The sequence below is a fragment of the Gekko japonicus genome, unplaced genomic scaffold, assembly GCF_001447785.1.
Source record: "Gekko japonicus isolate JY-2015 unplaced genomic scaffold, Gekko_japonicus_V1.1 scaffold2769, whole genome shotgun sequence".
Taxonomy (NCBI): Eukaryota; Metazoa; Chordata; class Lepidosauria; order Squamata; family Gekkonidae; genus Gekko; species Gekko japonicus.
In genome coordinates, this window is record NW_015175450.1 from 26,798 (window position 1) to 46,656 (window position 19,859).

At 50.4% G+C, this 19,859-nt stretch overlaps 1 protein-coding gene across 3 annotated transcripts in view; it reads right to left on the reverse strand.

Annotated features, from left to right (window-relative positions):
- Positions 1 to 19,620, reverse strand: part of LOC107122753 (2-hydroxyacylsphingosine 1-beta-galactosyltransferase-like) — a 36,481-nt gene extending 16,861 nt beyond the window's left edge. The window contains exons 1-2 of one of the 3 annotated variants that reach the window (XM_015425887.1): positions 19,495 to 19,620; positions 10,742 to 11,586 (exon numbers count right to left, since the gene is read on the reverse strand). In XM_015425887.1, coding sequence (XP_015281373.1) covers positions 10,742 to 11,578 — 837 coding nt within the window. In that variant the 5' untranslated portion in view covers positions 11,579 to 11,586; positions 19,495 to 19,620. Of the gene's footprint in view, positions 1 to 10,741; positions 11,587 to 16,175; positions 16,227 to 18,822; positions 18,869 to 19,494 lie in introns of those variants that run through there. The other 2 variants (XM_015425885.1, XM_015425884.1) reach the window with 2 other exon arrangements.
- Positions 19,621 to 19,859: the final 239 nt, after the last annotated feature.

Here is a 19,859-nt window from a genome sequence, read left to right on the forward strand (position 1 = left end):
GAGGCAACCCGGGTCCCGCGGGTGCTGGTTGCAGAGGAGGCGGTAATCCAGGCGGCAGCGCCGGCGGTTGGGGCGCTGGCAGTGGCGCCGCAGGCTGAACCGGCTGGGCAGGCACGGCCGGCTGTGCCGGGCGCGGCACCGGTGGTGGAATGACAGGACCCAGACGATCCGCGATGCGATCGTCCACCATCTGGTGCATGGCGTTGAAAACTTCTGTCACCGTCCTCATGAGATCCTGCACCGACCTCTCGAGCTCCTGGATCCTGCCATCCTGGGATGCCCCCCAGTCTGGCTGCTCTTCCCGCTTGTCTCGTCCGGTCGCTCTCTCCTCCGGCCAAAACTCATCCTCCCCTCGATAAGCCACAGCCGGGCAACTCCGGGGTCTTTCAGGATAAGATCCCGGTTCAAAAAGGCTTTCTCGGGGCCCACTGCCCCGATGAACAAACGTTTCCCTGGTGCCTTGGGTATCGAACATAGTCCAATCCTCTGAGGCTTTGACCTCTTGTTTTCCCCAATGCGATGGGGTAGGAGGAGGCCAAGGAATAGTCTCATGCCTCGGGATCGCTCCCCCAACGGCACCTCGGGCTTCCATGTAGTCCGATGTTAAGGCAGTGGCCGGGACGGCACCTCGGTCCTCTGCCCAGAAAAAGGATTTCCCTTCGGCCCCGCTCATGATCGATGTCAGACTCGGGGTGAGGGGGAAAGAGGATTCTGGACAAAATGTCAGACCCCCAAAGCAGGAGAACAAACCCACGTTCCAAAGAAGTAAGATTTATTTCCAAAGCATGGTTGATCATGAACATACAGAGAATTGTCCAGAATGACTACAATACACCGGGGCAGTATGATATAGGAACTTCAAACTTGGTTAACCCAATGGGCTAAACTCCCTCGCAAGGGAGTTGATTAGAAAAGGCGCGAAGCAGCCTGAGAACTCCAACGGCTCATACCATAAACACAAGTTCAGTTCACACGGGAATCTAATTAAGCAAGGCAAGAAGACATAACACTCCATCGTCCACCTGTAGGAGAAGCTTGTTACAGTTACAGTCGCATACCAGAAGAGAATAACACGGGGAGGGAGGGAAGAGGGACACATCCCAGAGAAATGGCAGCTCGCTGACAATCCACCTCCTGGTGGAGTTCCCCATTCACATTCAGGGGAGGGGTAGCTGCAGGACGAGGTCTCCACATCGAGTGTCCCGGACCCTTCTTCAGCAGACTGAAATAAGTTCTTTGGCAACTCCAGATCAACAGCTACTTTGTTAATGACTCTTACAACTTTAAAAGGGCCTACACATTTCCACCCCAATTTTTCCCAAGACTGCACCCCCCTAAGGTTCTTGGTAGAAATGTACACAGAATCCCCAGGGTGAAGGTCCCATTCGGGTGCCCAGCCTTATAATCCTCCTTTGCCTTGGCCAGAGTCTGTTGGATTAGGGACCACTGCTGAGTTAGGTCAGCCCACCAGGTTTGTAAGTCCATCAGCCCCATCAGCTCTGTTGCCACTGTGGGCAAGGCCCCCCTCCATGCACCACTTTGAAGGGGGTGTCCCCTGTGGCACTATGAACCGAGTTATTGTAACCGTATTCCGCATAGGGGGGCAAATCCAACCAGTTATCTTGTTGGTAGTTACTGAAACATCTCAAGAACTGCTCCAGAATCTGATTAGTTCCTTCTGTTTGGCCATCAGTCTCTGGGTGGTAGGCACTACTGAGCCCTTGCTCCACCCCCAGCAATTTTAACAATTCCTTCGAGAACCCCGCCACGAATTGGGGGCCCTGGTTGGATATGATCTTCCGGGGTACCAAATGCAGCCTTACAATGTGCTGCATAAATAGCTGTGCCATTTTCTTGGCCGAAGGTAGTTGTTTGCAGAGGATAAAATGTGCTTGTTTTGAGAAAAGATCCACCACCACCCAAATCACCATCCTCCCCTTGCTGTGTGGCAGGTCAGTTATAAAGTCCATAGAAATGACACACCATGGCCTCTCAGGGGTTTCTAAAGGTTGCAATAGTCCCGAGGGCTTCCCAGCCTGTTATTTCCCCAATAAGCATATTTGTTTATTTATTTATTTTATTTTTACCCCGCCCTCCCCGCCAAGGCAAGAAGACACGTATTGGGAAATATCAGCCTGCATGCGCGGCCACCAGAACTGTCTTTGTAACAGGTGTAAATTCTTTAAGTACCCGAAATGCCCAGCCACCTTGTTGTCATGCCCCAAGCTGCAAAACATCCCCCCACAAGGTTTTGGGCACGAACAGTTTCTGTTGGCAGAACCAGCACTAATTCCCCCCCCCCAAGTCTGGGTGCCCTCTTTCTCCACTTCCTCCTTGTCGCTATCACTGAAAGCAGCTTTAAACTTCTCCACCCAAGGTTCTGTATTGAGGGCCCCCTCTGCTTTGGCCGGGCTCCGGGTAAGAACTGCCCACCCCAGTTGGGTAGGGATGAACACTGAGTCAATGACTTCTTCCTGCCGGCTGGTGTCCTGGGGAAGATGCGAGAGAGCATCGGCCAGAAAGTTCTTATTCAATCCACACCTCGAACAGCACCTGGTGTCTCCAAAACGTTAGAGCCAGTTTCATTGCAGGGGCTACTTTGTCCCAAACTGCCCAGTTCCTCTCAGTCTCGGAGAACTTTTTTGACACATATGCGAGGGGGAAGACAGTCAAGCCTTAACAAGGGATGAAGACAAAGCGGAATTACTCGACTCTCACTTTGCATTGGTCTTTAACTGTAAGGCGAACTGTATACAAACTGAAGAATGCAGGACATATGAAGAAAGGAGGAACTGTCAGTCCAGGGTAAGTAAAGAGATGGTTACAGAGCATCTAGCTGCCTTAAATACTTTCAAATCTCCAGGGCCGGGTGGTTTGCATCCCAGGGTGCTAAAAGAAATTGCAGGTGTTATTTCAGAGCCTCTGGCTCTAATCTTTGAGATTTCCTGGAGTACTGGCGTTGTGCCAGAAGACTGGAGAAGAGTGAATGTTGTCCCAATCTTCAAGAAGGGAAAAGAGACAGACCCAGGAAATTACAGGCCTGTCAGATTGACATCAATACCTGGAAAATTTTCTAGAGCAGATTATTAAACACTCTGTGAACACCTTGAACGGAATGAGTTAATTGGTAGTAGCCAGCATGGGTTTATCAAGAATAAGTCATGCCAGACCAACCTTATCTCCTTTTTTGACAGAGTTACTAAGATGGTTGATTCTGGCAATGCTGTGGACATAGTGTATCTATATTTCAGTAAAGCATTTGACAAAGTTTCTCATGATATCCTTGAGGATAAGCTGGTTAAATGTGGGCTGGAGGGTGCAACTGTTGGATGGATTCATGGTTGGCTGAAAAATCGTACCCAACGAGTGCTCGTAAATGGCTCTGTGTCTACGTGGAGGGAAATCTCTAGTGGGGTGCCACAGGGCTCGGTCCTGGGCCCGATGTTGTTCAATGTTTTTATAAATGACCTGGAGGAAGACATAGAGGGGATGCTTATCAGATTTGCAGATGACACAAAGCTGGGTGGGATTACTAATTTTGAAGAAGACAAAGTCTAGATAGGCTGGAACAGTGGGCTGAGACGAATAAAATAAGTTTCAATAGAGAGAAGTGCAAAGTCCTACACTTAGGTACAAAAAATCAAAGGCATAGATATAGAATGGGAGGGACTTGGCTTGACAGCAGCACATGTGAAAGGGATCTAAGTGTTCTGGTTGATCACAAGCTAAACATGAGCCTGCAGTGCGATGTGGCTGCGAAGAAAGCTAATGCAATCTTAGGATGCATTAACAGAAGCATTGTGTCCAGATCAAGGGAGGTGGTAGTCCCGCTCTATTCTGCTATGGTCAGGCCTCACCTGGAGTCCTGTGTCCATTTTGGGCACCACATTTTAGGAAGGATGTTGACAAGCTCGAGCATGTCCAGAAGAGGGCAACCAGGATGGTGAGAGGGTTGGAATCCAAGTCTTACGAGGAAAGGCTGAAAGAGTTGGGTATGTTTAGCCTGGGAAAGAGAAGGCTTAGAGGGGACATGATCGCAGTCTTCAAGTATTTGAAGGGCTGTCATGGAGACGATGGAGCAGATCTATTCTCTCTTGCTCCGGATTGCAAGACTAGATCTAATGGGTGGAAATTACAAGGGAGTCGTTACCAGCTCAATATCAGGAGAAACTTCCTAACTGTGAGAGTGGTTGAGCAGTGGAACAGTCTGCCTCGCGAGGTGGTGGGTGCTCCTTCGCTGGACGTTTTCAAGCGAGGGCTTTTGGCTGTATTGTTGCCCCTCCTTCCAGGCTTTCAAAGGGGTTTTCACACTCACCCAAAGGGCTTGTTGGCTGCCAGATATTTCACAGCTGCAGTTCTCATGGGTTTTGCAGACTCTTACCATCGCCATTCTATTTCACTGCTGGTAAGTCTTTATCATGAACCCTCTCCATGGTCTGAAGAGGTGGAACAAGAATATCTGTTTCATCAGAGCAAACGTATGGCACTCTTGTGGGTTGAAAAGTTGATAATCCAAAGATGTGATTTGTAAGGAAGGCCTTTTCTTAACGTTAACTTCCCACTGTTGGTTTTGCTTGGTTTTAAAATATTTTCTTACACGTAAATATTGTTACTGTTTCCTGTTCTTTAAATTGCTGTATACCAGCTGTATACCATCTTGGTCATGCCGTCTTGTCAACTCTCAGAAGCTAACCAGGGTCAGTACTTGGAGGGGAGACCACCAAGGAAGTCCAGGGTTGCTATGCAGAGGCAGGCCGTGGCGCACCCCCTTGGTTTCTCTCTTGCCCTGAACACCCAACAAGGTCGCCATAAGTTTGCTGTGACCTGATGGCACTTCCAACCACACAGACAGATCTGAATTGCGTCTAAGGTACTCATAGTGAACAAACAGGTAGGTTATACTGCTGGCACAGAGGCATCTGCATAGGGCAGTGGTGGCGAACCTATGGCACGGGTGCCAGAGGTGGCACTCAGAGCCCTCTCAGTGGGCACGTGTGCCATCGCCCCAGCCAGGCCCAGACCATCATTAAAGTGTCGAATTCTCTGCCAAATAATTTTAAGTCAATGAAAGAATTTGGGATTGCTTTCCTTACTTTCTTTGGATCGTCTTAAGTTAACTTATGGGTTGTTTTTTCTAAAGTAGAACCTCAGTATTCAGGTTAGATTGCCGTGTTGGCACTTTGCGATCAATAAGTGGGTTTTGGGTCGCAGTTTGGGCACTCGGTCTCTAAAAGGTTCGCCACCACTGATATAGGGTATATGCGCCCTGCCTTCCTCAGACATTGTACCAGACCTACTATTGCAGATCTAGAAACTCACTGAGCTATGTTACAAAAAGGGGGAGCAGCAACATCAGAGGGCTTTCCCAGTGGTCACCCCAAAGCTACTTCCAGTATTCCGGGGTCAGGATGTCAGTCAACTGACTGGTCAAATAACAGGTACCAATTATTTGAACGTGTTCAAACAGTCCATGAACATCCTCCTGTAAGGGGCAAGTCATTCTCTGGGCTGCATTAGGGTGCCACGAGGAGGTTGCAGTGGCAAATAAAGGTCCCCTTGTCCCCCCGCCCAACAGAAGTCAGGATCACGTCTCTATGAACCCCTCGCTGTGAAGCAGACACCCTTTGCTCAGACACCTGGGCAAGCCGAGGGCAGGTCACATGACCACGGCCTCCTCCAGTAGATCCCAATGAGCCACGGCTTGGCTGCAGAGTGTTCCTGGCTGCCGCAGCACAACCCACACTCTGTGATTGTGTGTGAAACAGCTGCGCACACACAAGCAGAGATCCTCACGGCATCCGTCAGAAGCACTTCAGGCAGTTTTCCGGGTGACACAAAGACCTTCTAAATGAATACATGAAAAGATTCAGGATTACTATAAAACCCTCTGCCTCTGTTGTGAGCTGCCTTGTGCTCTGGCACCGTCTGGTTCTGGGGCAGACTGTCCTGCAAGCACCACAATTCTTGCTTAACTGTTCTAAATCATTACGGCTTTAAATACTTAATTAACTCCTCCGTTTGTTAGCGTATACACAAAATAGCATGTACACAGCCAAAGGGGAAAGGAGAGATGGATTGATGAGTGAAGACAACAGAAGAGACTAAAAGAGTCTTCTGACAACCTGAAGGTCTACAGTAATACGTCACAAAGGGTTAACATGACAGTCAGTGGGCCACAAATCTTACTGGGCCCACTCAGGGAACAGTTGATACACCTAAAAAAAAAAAAAAACACAGCAGGTAACTACGCACGGCTCAGCTATCCTGAGCATCTTTAACATAAGCAAGGAAACTACTGATGTTTTCAGGAGTTACATTTTTTCTTCAAGGAGACGGAACCCCACATCCTAGGCCAGAAGCTACAAGCCACTTGACTCCAAGGACTGAAGCCAGTTTCACCGACGATGGGACAAGCTGGAGAACTGGCTCATCAGAAAATTGTGGCATTATCCCCACAGCCCACAAATGGAGGCCTTTCCCCTGTTCCCAGCTGTCACAAAGGGCCAAATGAGATGTGATGTCTTTGAGTGGGCTGGGTGCTCCCCCAACTTGACTCTCCTTTTCTCCCGTCAGATTGCAGCGGCTGGAAATTCCCCAAGGGCCACAAGGACCCCAGTTCGGATTGAGACTGTGGCAGAGTGGAGAAAGGCCTTCAGGTTTCCCTCAGAGCCATTTTCTTGACCCAAAACAGACCCAGGAAGCATTCTTGGCCCGCTGGGGTTTTGGGTCGGGAGGGGAAGGAGGCCGAAGCCTTCTCCACAAGCCCCGAGGCCCCAATCTGAATAGGGAAATCTGCCTGGGAAATTAGCTCCCAGCAGAGGAGAACCACAACTCAATTTGTCAAAGAATACCCTGTCGACTTTGGCCCCAAGAAGATGCTATCCACACAATGGAAGAATTTGTCACAGTGAAGACACCATCTTATTCTTTTGTTAATGATATGGAAAGGTAACGGAGGGAACGACAACTGACTGAAAGTCTGGCCAGCTGGTGGAGCAACACTGATTGATGGAGAGACCTGGAGATTTGCTGAAAAGATCCCTTCGAGGAGGGAGTTGGGGCCTGTCCAAACAGCCCTATATCACCAGGACCCTGGCCCTACACCTGAGGCCCTGCCTATGACCAAGGGGGAGATATCCAACTGACTCAGAGCCAGTTTGGTGTCGTGGTTAAGAGCAGTGGACTCTAGTCTGGGAGAACCAGGTTTGATTCCCCACTCCTCCACATGCAGCTGCTGGGTGACCTTGGGTCAGTCAAAGTTCCCTGAGAGCAGTTCTCTCAGAGCTCTCTCAGCCTCACCTACCTCACAGGGTGTCTGTCGTGGGGAGGGGAAGGGAAAGGAGATTGTAAGCTGCTCTGAGACTCCAAGTGAAGGGTGGGGTATAAATCCAATCTCTTCTTCTCTTCCTCTTCTTCAATTCCAAGTGGTGTGCTATGCCTATGATCAAGCAGGGCACATCTATCCACAATGCCTCTTTATTGACTGCTGTCTGCTCTCTGGTGGTTTTGCTTCCCAGGTAGGTTGTCACAGAGGCATGTTGGTGACGGCTGGGGGAAACGGCAATAGACCCTCCTGGGTACATGCAGTAGGGGGGAAAGGCCAAGTTTGGGAATTCCACAGGAAGAGGGATGGGGGCCTGGTGCAACTTGAGATGTATTTATTATTAATTTATTCATAAGATTTATACTCTACCTTTCTGCCCTCATAAGGGCCACCAAGGTGGCTGACAGAATAAAAACATACCCAACAAGACATCTTAAAATACATTAAAAGCACCACACACAACCATCATTAAGACAAGTAAAACCAAAGCCAAATGCATGCAAGGCTACCCCCAGAGTATGGACCTGTTCCTTCCAGGTGAGTGCAACTCCATCCAGAATAGGTGACACCTTCAATCCTGGGCCAGACCTTCCTCTCACCAGCAACACTTCTGCCCTACTGGGATTAAGCTTTGGTTTATTAGCCCGCATCCACTCCAAAAGGGCCTCCAGGCACAAGTTCAGGATTTCTACAGCCTCCCTGGGATTGGCTGGAAGTGCAAGAGAAAGCTCAGGGCCTCCTGCATATTGGTGACGACGCAGCTCAAACCTCCGGATGGCCTCACACAGTGGTTTCATCTAGATGCTGAAGTGCATATAGCCCTTAGATGGAACCCTGCGGGACCCCCAGAAGCCACACAGCAGAGCCACAGTCCCCCAGCACCATTTCCTTAAGCCCACCCTTCAGGTATCACTGCAAAACAGGGCCTCCCAGTCCCAGCCTGGAAAGGTGCTCCAGAAGGACGCCACGATCAATAGCAGGGAAAGCTGCTGAGAGATCCAGGAGAATCAACGGAATAACACGTTCTCTGTCTGTCTCCCAGTGCAGGCCATCCACCAGGGCAACCACGGCTCTTTCAGTCCCATAACCAGGACTGAAACCAGATATAAATGTTGGTAAAACCTATTACATCACTGTAGAAACAGAACTGCTGTCTGTATTCTCCTGCATTTGAGTTTCCCAGGGAGGTACTTAGGGATGAATCTCATCAAGCAGGTGCTCCTTGAAGAAGGAGGAGGAGGAGGAGGAGGAGGAGATTGGATTTATACCCCGCCCTTCACTACCCGAAGGAGTATCAGAGAGGCTTACAATCTCCTTTCCCTCCTCCTCCCCACAACAGACACCCTGGGAGGTCGGTGGGGCTGAGAAAAACATCTATTAACTAGGAATAAGGTCCGTTGTGGAAATAAATACAACAAGCTCTAGAAAGAGACTCTGGAGATTTGGGGGGGGGGTGGAGCCTGGGATAGGTGGAGTTTGGGGAGGGGAGGGACCTTAGTCAGGGTATAATGCCATAGAGTCCACCCTCCAATGCAGCCATTTTTTCAAGGTTTTTCAACTCATTTTGGCCATCTGGAGATCAAATGTAATAGCAGGAGATCTCCAGGTGCCACCTGGAGATTGGCAACCCTAAGGAACAGTGATCTGTACTGAGTACAGATTTGTGTTGCATAGGCAACTGGTGGGCGTGTCCACAGTGGGGACATGGGGGCATAACGTTGAACATACATTCTGTGACATCACTTCCAGGGAAAACCTGGAAGGGATGTCAGGCAGGTCTAAGAATCACTGGAGATTCTGTGGTAAAACTCTCTGGGGCCAGGAGTTTCCCTTGAATTCTCCAGACTAGAGATCAGTTCTCCTGGGGGAATTGGCAGCCTTTGAGACTCTGTGGCTGTGATCCCACGCGCCAGGAGATCCAACATAGGTGCGAATGGCCGACGGATCTAAAGAGCGTGATCAGACAGCAACATCTGGGAAGCATCCCGCAGTCATCAGCAACCCATGCTGCTCCGCCACGGAAGCAGAGGAAATGGCTGGTTTGGAGGATAGAGTCTATGGCACTGTACCTGTCTGAGAACCCACCCCCTCCTCAAACTCCTCAAATCTTAGTGATCTCCAGCCCTCACCTGAAGAATGGCAGCAATGGTCTCCCAGGAGGACATGGCTGGTTTGGAGGATAGAGTCTATGGCACTGTACCTGTCTGAGAACCCACCCCCTCCTCAAACTCCTCAAATCTTAGTGATCTCCAGCCCTCACCCGGAGATTGGCAGCAATGGTTCCCTAGGAGGAAAAGTACAGTCTGTCTCCTCCTCAGTGGAGACCCAAGCAGGAGGAGAAGCGACCTCAGCAGAGGATAATGACTCAGAGTCCACCCTGCAAAGCAGCCATTTTCTCCAGGGGAACTGATCTTTGCCATCTGGAGAGCAGTTTTAAATTTGAGTGATCTCCAGCCCTCACCTGAAGAATGGCAGCAATGGTCTCCCAGGAGGACATGGCTGGTTTGGAGGATAGAGTCTATGGCACTGTACCTGTCTGAGAACCCACCCCCTCCTCAAACTCCTCAAATCTTAGTGATCTCCAGCCCTCACCTGGAGATTGGCAGCAATGGTTCCCTAGGAGGAAAAGTACAGTCTTTTTCCGCAGTGAGGACCAAAGCAGTTTCCATCATTCTCCTCTCCCCCTTTTGATCTGCACAACAACCCTGTGAGGTGGGTTAAGCTGAAAGCCTGTGATTGGTCTGAAATCACCCACTCAACGTCTACAGCAAGAACCTGAGTCTGGCAGACCCTGCTCTGAAGCACTAACTGCTACCCCTAGGGTAGCCAAGCTCTAGGTAGAGCCTGAAGATCGCTGGGTATCACAACTGAACTCCAGGCAACAGATCTCTTCCCCCTGGAGAAAATAACTGTTTTGGAGGATGGGCTCTATGGCATTCTATTCCTCTCCCCTCCCCAAACTCTGGCTTCCATAGACTCCACCATAAAATATCCAGGAATTTCCCAACCTGGAGCTGGCGACCCTAGTCAGGACTGGCCCCAATGAGTTCATCACAAAGGCTAAAGAAGGCGTGGAATGGGCTGCCTGCCTTTCCCTTTTTACTGACAGAACCAAGCTTGGTTGCTTAGCAACAACCACTGAAGGAAAGGTTAATCCCATAGGAGCCAAGCAGAAGTGTCTTCGTTAGGAGAGACAGTCGATTTGGCAGTTTATTCTGTGAGAGGAGTGGACCCAGCCCCCAGCCAATGGCACATGAGTACTCTTGAGTGGCGGTTGATGGGCCAATGGCTGATGGAGTGCACAGCACAGCCAGTGGGAGAGCTGGAAATGGCCAACGCGTTAGGGCAATTACATATATCAGATGAGTGAGCACAATCAAGCACAAACATACAACAACATTTGGTTTGAGCACTTACCACTGGAAGGGGTTTTGCAGGCCCCGTAAGAATTCCACCAGCAAAAATAATATGAGGAAGCGTGGGCCGAGGAAAGTCAATCACCACATCGTTGCTCAGGAAAAAGAGGCTGGTACCATAGATGAGCTCCAGCATGGACTTTTGTGGCTGAATGTCATGTTTTGCCATTAAACGGTCAAACTTGGGCAAGATCAACAATCTAGTCCCTATACGAGACATGAGAAAAACGAGGAGATTCCAAGTGCGGCCCACAAAGCCCATTTGATCAGTCACCTGGGAATTAAATTCAGGGACATAGGCAACAGGTGACGTGGCTCCGATCTCCGCTGGGAACCAAAAGCTGGTGGAGAGGACAACGTATTTTACACCCAGGAAGTGGGCCACGATGAAGCCACACATTTCATTGGGATCAACCATGACCAAGTCAAACTCCTCGCTCCGGAGCTGCTGCAGAAGGGTGGCATTTCCGAGAAGCAGATCACAATTCTCCAGGTACTTTTCCAGAAGGGAAAACAACTCAAAGGCCGTCCTCTTCCCCTCAAACACTCGCTTCAGCCTCTCCTGTAGCCAGTGGTCGGAGCTTTCTTGGCTGAAGACGCCTCTGTACCTCTGTATTCTGTAGCTATGGAGACAAGGCTCCACGGCTCGGCCTTCATCGAGGAGGAGGACCGCGTCGTGACCTCTGCTCTTCAGCGCCTCTGCTACCCGCACAAAGATGTACAGGTGGCTGTCGAAGATGATGGTAGGTATTGCCAGCACTTTGGCACCCTGGCAAGGGTCCGTGAAGATCGCCTCGACGGTCAAGAGGGCAAAGACAAGGTGCGGCCAGGGCTTCATGTCGGCCACTGCAGAGAAAAGAACAGCTATTTGTTACGGGATGGGGCAAGTCAGAGGTGTCCCTATAGCACTAAAGCGTGAAGAGCGGGCTTTGCTGGGAGGGCGGGGTAAAAATCTAATGAAATCAATCAATCAATCAATCCATAAGAGGACAAGAGTGCCATGCACTGTATTTCCTGCCCAAGACCCTTCACCTGACAGTCAAGGCAGACTACTGGGGTGACCTAGGCATCCTCAGAGCATTTAATTCTCTACCACAGCAACAGCACTCCTGAGCAAGGACCGAACTGTGCAACCGTAGAGTGCAACGCCATGCATAATTTCTCTGGTGTAATTCTGCAGCGGGTTGCAGGGTTAGACACACAAGGTTTTCCACAATAAGAATCGTTTTGACATGAAACGAGGATGGTAGCACCACGCGAGCCAACCAGGACAAACTCTGGGACGAGAGGACACGGGGAGCTGCCCCACGTTCAGCAATTGCTCCACTCCAATGGTCTTTAGATGTCACATTTCACTGATTGATTTATTTTTGCGATTTTAGTCCCGCCTACCCCACAAGCGGGCTCAGGGTGGCTTACATCATATCACAGGACAATAAAACAATCTGATAAAACTGTAAATCATTAAAACAGCAACATTAAATTCCAAACAGCATTCAGCTGGCAAGCAGTGCAGTTGGCGCAACACTGGCTGAATGTGCGCAGGCACAGACGTCCCCATCAGCAGGTGTGCTGCTGCATTTTGTACCAGCTGAAGCTTCCAGATCAGGCCCATGCAGGGCGAGTTGCAGTTACTGAGCCTGGACGTGACCAGTGTTCCCTCTAAGCTGAGTTAGTGTGAGCTAGCTCATAGTTCTTTAACCTCCGGCTCACAGATTTGTGTCTTAGCTCAGGAAGGATGGGGCTCCAGAGCAAACTAATGTATGCAGCAGCCACATCGCTGGCTCACAACTTTAATGCCAGCGGCTCACAAAGAAGAATTTTTGCTCACAAGACTCCACAGCTTAGAGGGAACATTGGACGTGACCCCTGCGTGGATCACTGTCTGTCGCCAAGTCATGGGAGGAAAGGTAGGGAACCAGTTGCCTGACCCGCCAAAGACGGTGAAAGGCTTATCTGGGAACACTGGTGGCGTGGGCCTCCACTGACAGGGAGGCATCCACGATCACTCCCAGACCCTTCACCACTGGTCCCAGCATCAATGGCACCTCACCAAGGGTTGGAAGTCGGGTCCCCGAGCCCATCCCCCCATGACTCAGCCCCCCAGGTCTGAGCGGGGGTCCCCCAGCTTCTGGAAGCTCCAATCCACCTCTGGCCAACAGGAGAAGCCTCACCCCAAGCCACCCACGGCCACCCCCTTCCTTCCGCTCCTGCAGAGATTTAAAGGGCTTCAGCTGATCGGTGGGGAGCAGGTGGGCTGTCGATCAGCTGGAGAGCCCTTTACGTCTTTCAGCAAGGAGGGGCAGGGGCTGTTGCTGGCCACAGCTCCGCTCGCAAAAAAAAGACCCCTTTGAAGGTGGGGGCCCTGGTGCACGGGGCTTATTTCCCAGCAGTGATCTGCCGCTTGGGATCCAGGCCCGCGTGCCACCACTGTGCCACTCACTGTGGGGCTCGCCATGAGTGGGGTGGCAGCGGGTGGGCCTGAATCCCAAGTGGCAAACTGCCGCTGGGAAATCCACACCGCAACCCTCACTCTGCTCACAAAAAGACCCTTTAAAAGGGGTCTTTTTTGTGAGCGGAGCTTGCAGCCAGCGAAAGCCCCTCTCCCTGCCTGCTGGAAGGTTTAAAGGGCCCGCCAGATGATCAGTGGGCGACATGCTCCCCACCAATCAGCTGAAGCCCTTTACATTCCTGCAGGAGGGGAGGGAGAGGGTGGCCGCCGGTGGCTGCGGCTTGGGGGCAGGGCACAGGGCAGAACGCCCCCCCCCCCCGAATCCCCCCGCCAGAGCGACAAGGGGACCTGGCGACCCTAACTCAGGAACAGGCTTCGCTGGATTAAGTCTCAGCCGGCTCCGTTGTAACCAGTCAGCCAGTCTCTACAGTCCTCGCCAAAATATCTGGGGCGGCCTCCATCAGCAGATACAGCTGGGTGGCACCAGTGTCCTGGTGACAACCCAGCCCAAACGGATTAACCTATCGATGTTAAGTAACATTGGGGAGAGGGTTGCCCCCTGCGGGATGCCACATACCACAGGGTAACGTGGTGAAACCCTCTCCTCAAGCGCCACCCTCTGTCCCCGACCATGGAGGGAGGGGACATTCTTCAAACTTCTCTCTCTCTTTTTTTGATTTATAATTTTTTATTCTTTATAAACAAACAAACAAACACAATAATTTTAACCTTATGTCAGTAAATATAACAATACATATTTTTAGGAGAGCATATTAATACAAGAAGAAATAAAGATCATATCTTTTAAATAATTACAGTGTAAAAGAAACAAACATATAGCAACTTAAAAATGTAACAATTTTTCATAGTAAGGATTTTTCGGTACAATACCACTGTTCGCCAAATAGTCTAATATAGGAAACCAAGTTGCTTGAAATAATTTTTGTTTACTTGCTGTATTTTCCCCACAGGTATTTGTAGAAATTCGGCTAAGCACAAAATATTCCCAAAGTTTATTTTGCCAGCAATATAACGATGGAGCTTCTTTTGCTTTCCAAAATTGTGCAATAGAAATTCTGGCAACTGCAATCAATATTGCTGTCTGCATCCGTATACTTTTAACCTTCAAATCTATTAATCCTAGTTCTAGTACAACTGACTCTAGGGAAGCAGGTAAGTGTATAGCATTAATTTTCACAATTTGCATTAGTATCTGTTTCCAGAAATCTTGAATTATCGGGCAATGCCACCAACAGTGGGCAAAGTCGCCTAACTGTCCACATTGCTTCAAACTTCTCTGAAGTCACAACAAGGGTTGAGCACCTGAGGGAACAGGAGTCAGTCAGCTAAGACATACAACCCAATTCTCTTCTCAAATCCTATGCTGCGCATGGGGACCCTTGGCAGAAAAACCCTCTGTTTGCGGGCTGGAAGCAGTTTTTACTTCACTGCCCACTCAATGGCTCTCATCCCTCTTTTGGTGCCAGAGCCCGGGCTTCTCCTACATACATACAATTAAAAGAGTAGCCAAGTCACCAAACCAGTAATAGCAAAATATTGAAGAAATGTATAACCGTAACTCAAACTAAGCCAGAGCTATTTTGGGGCAGGAACACACAGGAACAGAGTTCCGGCTGGCTCCCAAGTTGGCCATGCCCAGCAGGAACCCATTAGCATAATAGGCCACACCCAACAGCAGAAATCCATTAGGATTGGCTACGTTAGGGGTGTGTGGCCTAACATGCAAAGGAGTTCCTGCTACAAAAAAAGGCCCTGGGTTTTGACAACAAACAAGGTCAACAGAATAAGCAGCAAAAGGTGGGTGTGGCTGGATGAGCACACTTCTGGTAACGTGGGGGTGCATCCTAATGTGCTAATGAGCTGTGCTGTCAGGGGTGTGGCCTAATATGCTAATGGGTTTCTGTTGTTGGGTGTGGCCTATTATGCTAATGAGTTCCTGCTGGGCTTTTTCTACAAAAAGAGCCCTGGAAGGGACTATGGGGGGTTTGAATCCCAGCACCCACCTACAAGCATGCAGCTCCTCTCACCAGAAACAGTTTTTAAATTTTACAAAATTACCCGTGCGTGTGCGTGCACGCGCACATGCACAAACATCATTGGCTGTGTCTGAGCTTTATGCAAAGTTTGAAATGCTAACAACAACCCTGCCACAGATGCAAAATGTCCCAAGGAGCCAAAGAGAGCTTACAACAAGCTTTTTTAGGGCTAAACCACATGTGCACTGGGAGTTCCATGTCATTTTTTCAATTTTAATCTTCAGGCTCGCAGGGCCCTGGCTGGAATTGGGGCCACGGGGGAATTAAGCCTCCTGTAGTCCTGATCTGAACTGGGCAGCTGCACAACTAGATATTAAGGTTTTGCAAATCACCAGTGGACCCAAACAAGAACTCCCAGCATGTGCTTGGACCAGGCCCTTCGTTTCAAACTGAGAAGCCATCATGACAGTCCAGGTTGTTTTTTTTTAAAAAAACCCCACCATCCTTAACATAACAGAGGTTTGATCAGCAGCAAGCAGAGAAACCCAGAAGTACAGAAGAGAGTTTTCTCTTGTTAATGTTTTCATACTATTCCTATGTTATTACTGTTTTAATCTCTCTTATATCAGAATTGTACTGTTTTACTAGCTCTTGCTGTAATAAATTAGATCACTGGAAACCTGGAAATGGTTTTCACCACAGAAAAACGGAACAGCTGTGGAAGAAGGTGGGCTTTTGAGAGCTCACATGATACAGCGGGTCAAGAGACTGAACTCTCCAAGTTTAAATTCCCCCTAAACCACAAACTCACCTAGTGGCAAGCCCCCCCCATCTCTCTGTCCCATCCCCCCCCCATCAGCAACCTACTTTATTAGGTTAGTGTAAAGATTAGAATATGGTAATGCGTGTGCAGTAAAGCACTAGATCAGTGCTACCTATAATTTACTATTAGGGTCATTCCAAATCTTTCAGCATTTTGTGCACACCCATATAGTTATGAGGTACGTCCATGGTAAAGGTGAATTTGCCCTCTTCCAATGTGTGAAGCAACTCTTTGGAGAAATCTAGGAGGAAGTCTTATGACCAGGCAGTTTGAAGAGAGGAGATGAGTCTTCCCAGAAACAGAAGTTTCTAGCAGGCACGCCTCCTCTACAGTTGGCGAGGCGATATTTTGAGAGGGGGGCCTCCTAAATACAAGACTGAGATGGAAGTGTACTATAAAATGGCTTAACAGCAATACTGAAGGTCTGAAGAAAAACTCCAGGAACTCCCAGCACTATCGTGTTCATCCCCATGCGGGAAATAGCACCTTGCAGGGAAGTGGCTGAAGTTGGGAAAACACGGGGGGGGGGCAGGGAATGCCCCCTTCCACCTCTCCAGGGCCCAAACTGCCACCTCAAAAGCCACTATCTTCATTTGTAGGAGATGCACCCACACATTTCCTAATACTGGATCACCAACCACCACGCTTCTTCCCTATGTGCAATATTTTTAATAGCTCCGGGAGCATGAGACCGCTGCTCTCCTGTTGTGGGGGGAAATCTGCTATGCCATGCCATGCCAGGGGCTTCCTTCGCAGAGCAAGAGGGTCACCTCAGAGAAATGCCAAGAAGCACCCACCACCACCACCACCACCACTTGTCACTGGCAGAGAAACGCCATCAGGGAATTCACAGATGCAACAAGTGCCGAGGACAGGATTTCCACAGAAGTGGAGGAACCCGTTTCGCAGGGCTGCAAAATGCACCTGGTTCAGCCAAGCCAAGTGGCAACTGTTGGGTTATTCTTATTAATTTCTAAAGTTAATCAGTAGAGTAATCAGCATTCAGCAGAGTATTAAAGAGTCAGAGTCCATGGTGTGTTTAAATATGAAAGTTTACTACAACCTAGCATGGGGAAAAGGTATACGGGATGTAAAATAACAAAGAGCTATATTCCTACATCCTTACAGCTAGACAGAACATGGCAGAAGAGTAATGGAGACTAACTTCTTCTTGCTCAGGACAAAGAGCCATAAAATGCTAATACTAGCCACTCTAGTCTCCAATCAGAACAACAAAACTAGATCTGAAGTTACCGGGCTTTCTAGCTCTCTAAACTTATTGGTTGCAATTTGCAAACAAACATGTGATTTAGTAAACAGTATTAACCCAGTAAATACTGAAATAGAAGTGTTTTAACTTGTAACATCCAACCAACTGATGCTCCCTCTAAGCTGTGGAGTCTTGTGAGCAAAAATTCTACTTTGTGAGCTTCTGGCATTAAACCTGGTAAGCAAGTGATTTGGCTACTGGATAAATTACTTGGCTCTGGAGCCCCGTCCTTCCTGAGCCGAGACAAAAATGTGTGAGCCGGAGGCTAAAAACCTGTGAGCTAGCGCACACTAACTCGGCTTAGAGGGAACACTGGTGGCCACTTAGGAGAGTGCCAAGAGGAGGACCAAGCTGCACAGAAGGCGAGGGGCAACCCCCCCCCCTGAGGCCTGCTCCTGCTGAAGGGGCTGCATCCAGGAACTGATGGGTGTCCCGTGAGTGGGACAACCTCATCTATCCTCAGCTGTCTCCAGCTGTCTCCAGCAGCAGCAGCAGTGGAATGGACTCCCTTGTGTGGCCTCCGGCTTGTCCCTCACAGACAGCTCATTGCGGCAGCAGGAGCCCTGGCCTGGCATGACTGAGGACATAACGCGCACACAAAAGGATGGGAGCACCGAAGGAAACGGCCTGCATAAATAATTGTGTCTTTTAAATAACCGTGACCGCAAGAACTTATCGGTCCTTCCTAGAGGGGAAAACAACACCTCTGCTCCCAGCTCACGATCCTGCCACCATGGTGCCTCCCTGGAGTCCTGCACAAGGTTAACTGAATGGCTCTCTCCCTGGCTGCCTTGGGAGAAGTCCCTCCCCACCCCACCCCACCCCACAGACACACACACACACTCCCAAGCACTGGGGTTCACTGCAGGGGGGGGGGGGGGACTGAAGGCACTACTGAAGATATCTGGTGAACTTTCACCACCCTCAGCAGTAGAGACAATGCTTGAGCACAGAGGAACATTCTCTCACTCCAGTGACAAGATCTACCGTGTTAACAGTGACGGCCCCAGGTTTGTTCACCTACTAGGCGAGGATACATTCTGGCGCCCCCCCCCCATTTGGGGTGGGGCAGGCGCTGGAGCCACAGTGGGCGGGCCGAGCTGCAAATGCATGCGGGGGGGGGGAGGATCTCTCCAAGGGAGGAGGCCTGTGCCAGGCTGCAAAAGGAACTCCAAAGAGGGCAGCACAGGGTGAGTGGCACTTTCCCAGGGTACTGGGCTGTTCCCCGTGCCTGCCCTGCCGCCTCCTCTTTCTGCCTGGGGGGCTGCAAAGAGGGACGGGGACAGAGCAAGAAGCTGGCAAGGGAGGCTTTCCTGTGCGGGGCGAGGAGGGGACGAGGCCGGCCAGAATGGCGCCCTCATTGAGCCATCGCCTTAGGCAACGGTCTAAAATGTAACACTAACGGACCGGCCCTGGGTGTTAACAAAGTTCCCTCCTTAAGGCAGGAAAGCTGATGAACATGGTGAGTGGAGGCTGGGTCAGGTTTTCCTCATCTGGCTGGCTGTCAGGCTGCCCATCCCTTTCAGAACGCCCGTGAAACCTCTGAACATTGGCACAGGGAGCCTTCCATCTCTCTTGGCTGCAGGGCTGTCACCAGACCCCGGGTCACAGTGGTCCTCTACTCTTGAGTCAACTAAGATCAAGACAGGGGGCTGTGTCATCACGGTGACTCTGATCCAAACAGCGCTCTGTCACAGGATTGTTCACCTCCTGGAGCATCGCGAGTGGACAAGATCATGACGACTCTCCCATGATGTGTGGAGTGAGTCCACTGTCACCTTTACTGTGAGGTGGCCAGAAGAAAGTCCAAGAAGAAAACCATCTTCTGGAGCAATTTCAAAAAGCTGCATCCCTCCGGGGGTCATTTCATGTTTATTTTTTTAAAAAAGTGTTTCTCTACTACTTTTCTTACCGCCAAGGAGGCTTGCAGCCCATCAGCGTTCAAGTCTTAACATTAAATATTCAGCATGCAAACACAACCGAATATGGTGTAAGAGCAGAGGGCCTTGCGGGAATGCCAGGAAGGGTCCGTTTCCTCTGGGAGCGATAAAACCCTTCAGGTGTGTGGAGGGGCCTTCACTGGCTGGGCTGGAGTCGGGGCCTGCCTGCCAGAGAGGGTCCTTTGCTGGGGGAGAGGCCAGAGCAGGTCGCCTCCCTCCACCCTGGGGGCCGCAGTGTTCCCTCTCAGCTGGGCTAGTGTGAGCCGGCTCACCGTTTGTGGGCCTCCAGTCCACAGATGTGTGTCTAGTCTCCGCTCAGGAAGGAGGGCTCCGGAGCCCAACGGCTGGCTCTCCACTTGAAGGCCAGGAGGACTTTTGCTCACAAGACGCCACTGCTTAGAGGGAACATTGGTGGTGGTGGTGGGGGGGGGGGAGGTCCCCGCTTTCTCTCACGCTGCAGCCCCCAAGCGGTGGGTGGGTGGGTGGGTGGCTGGCTGGCTCAAACCGTGGAGTGCCAAAGGCGGCGGGGTGCTGCTGCGCTCGTGCGCGGCGCTCCGAGCGCGGCCAGCGGCGCATCCAAGTCCTCCGCCTCCCCGTGGCCCCGCTGCCCTCCTCTCGGGACCGAGTCCCTCTGGCC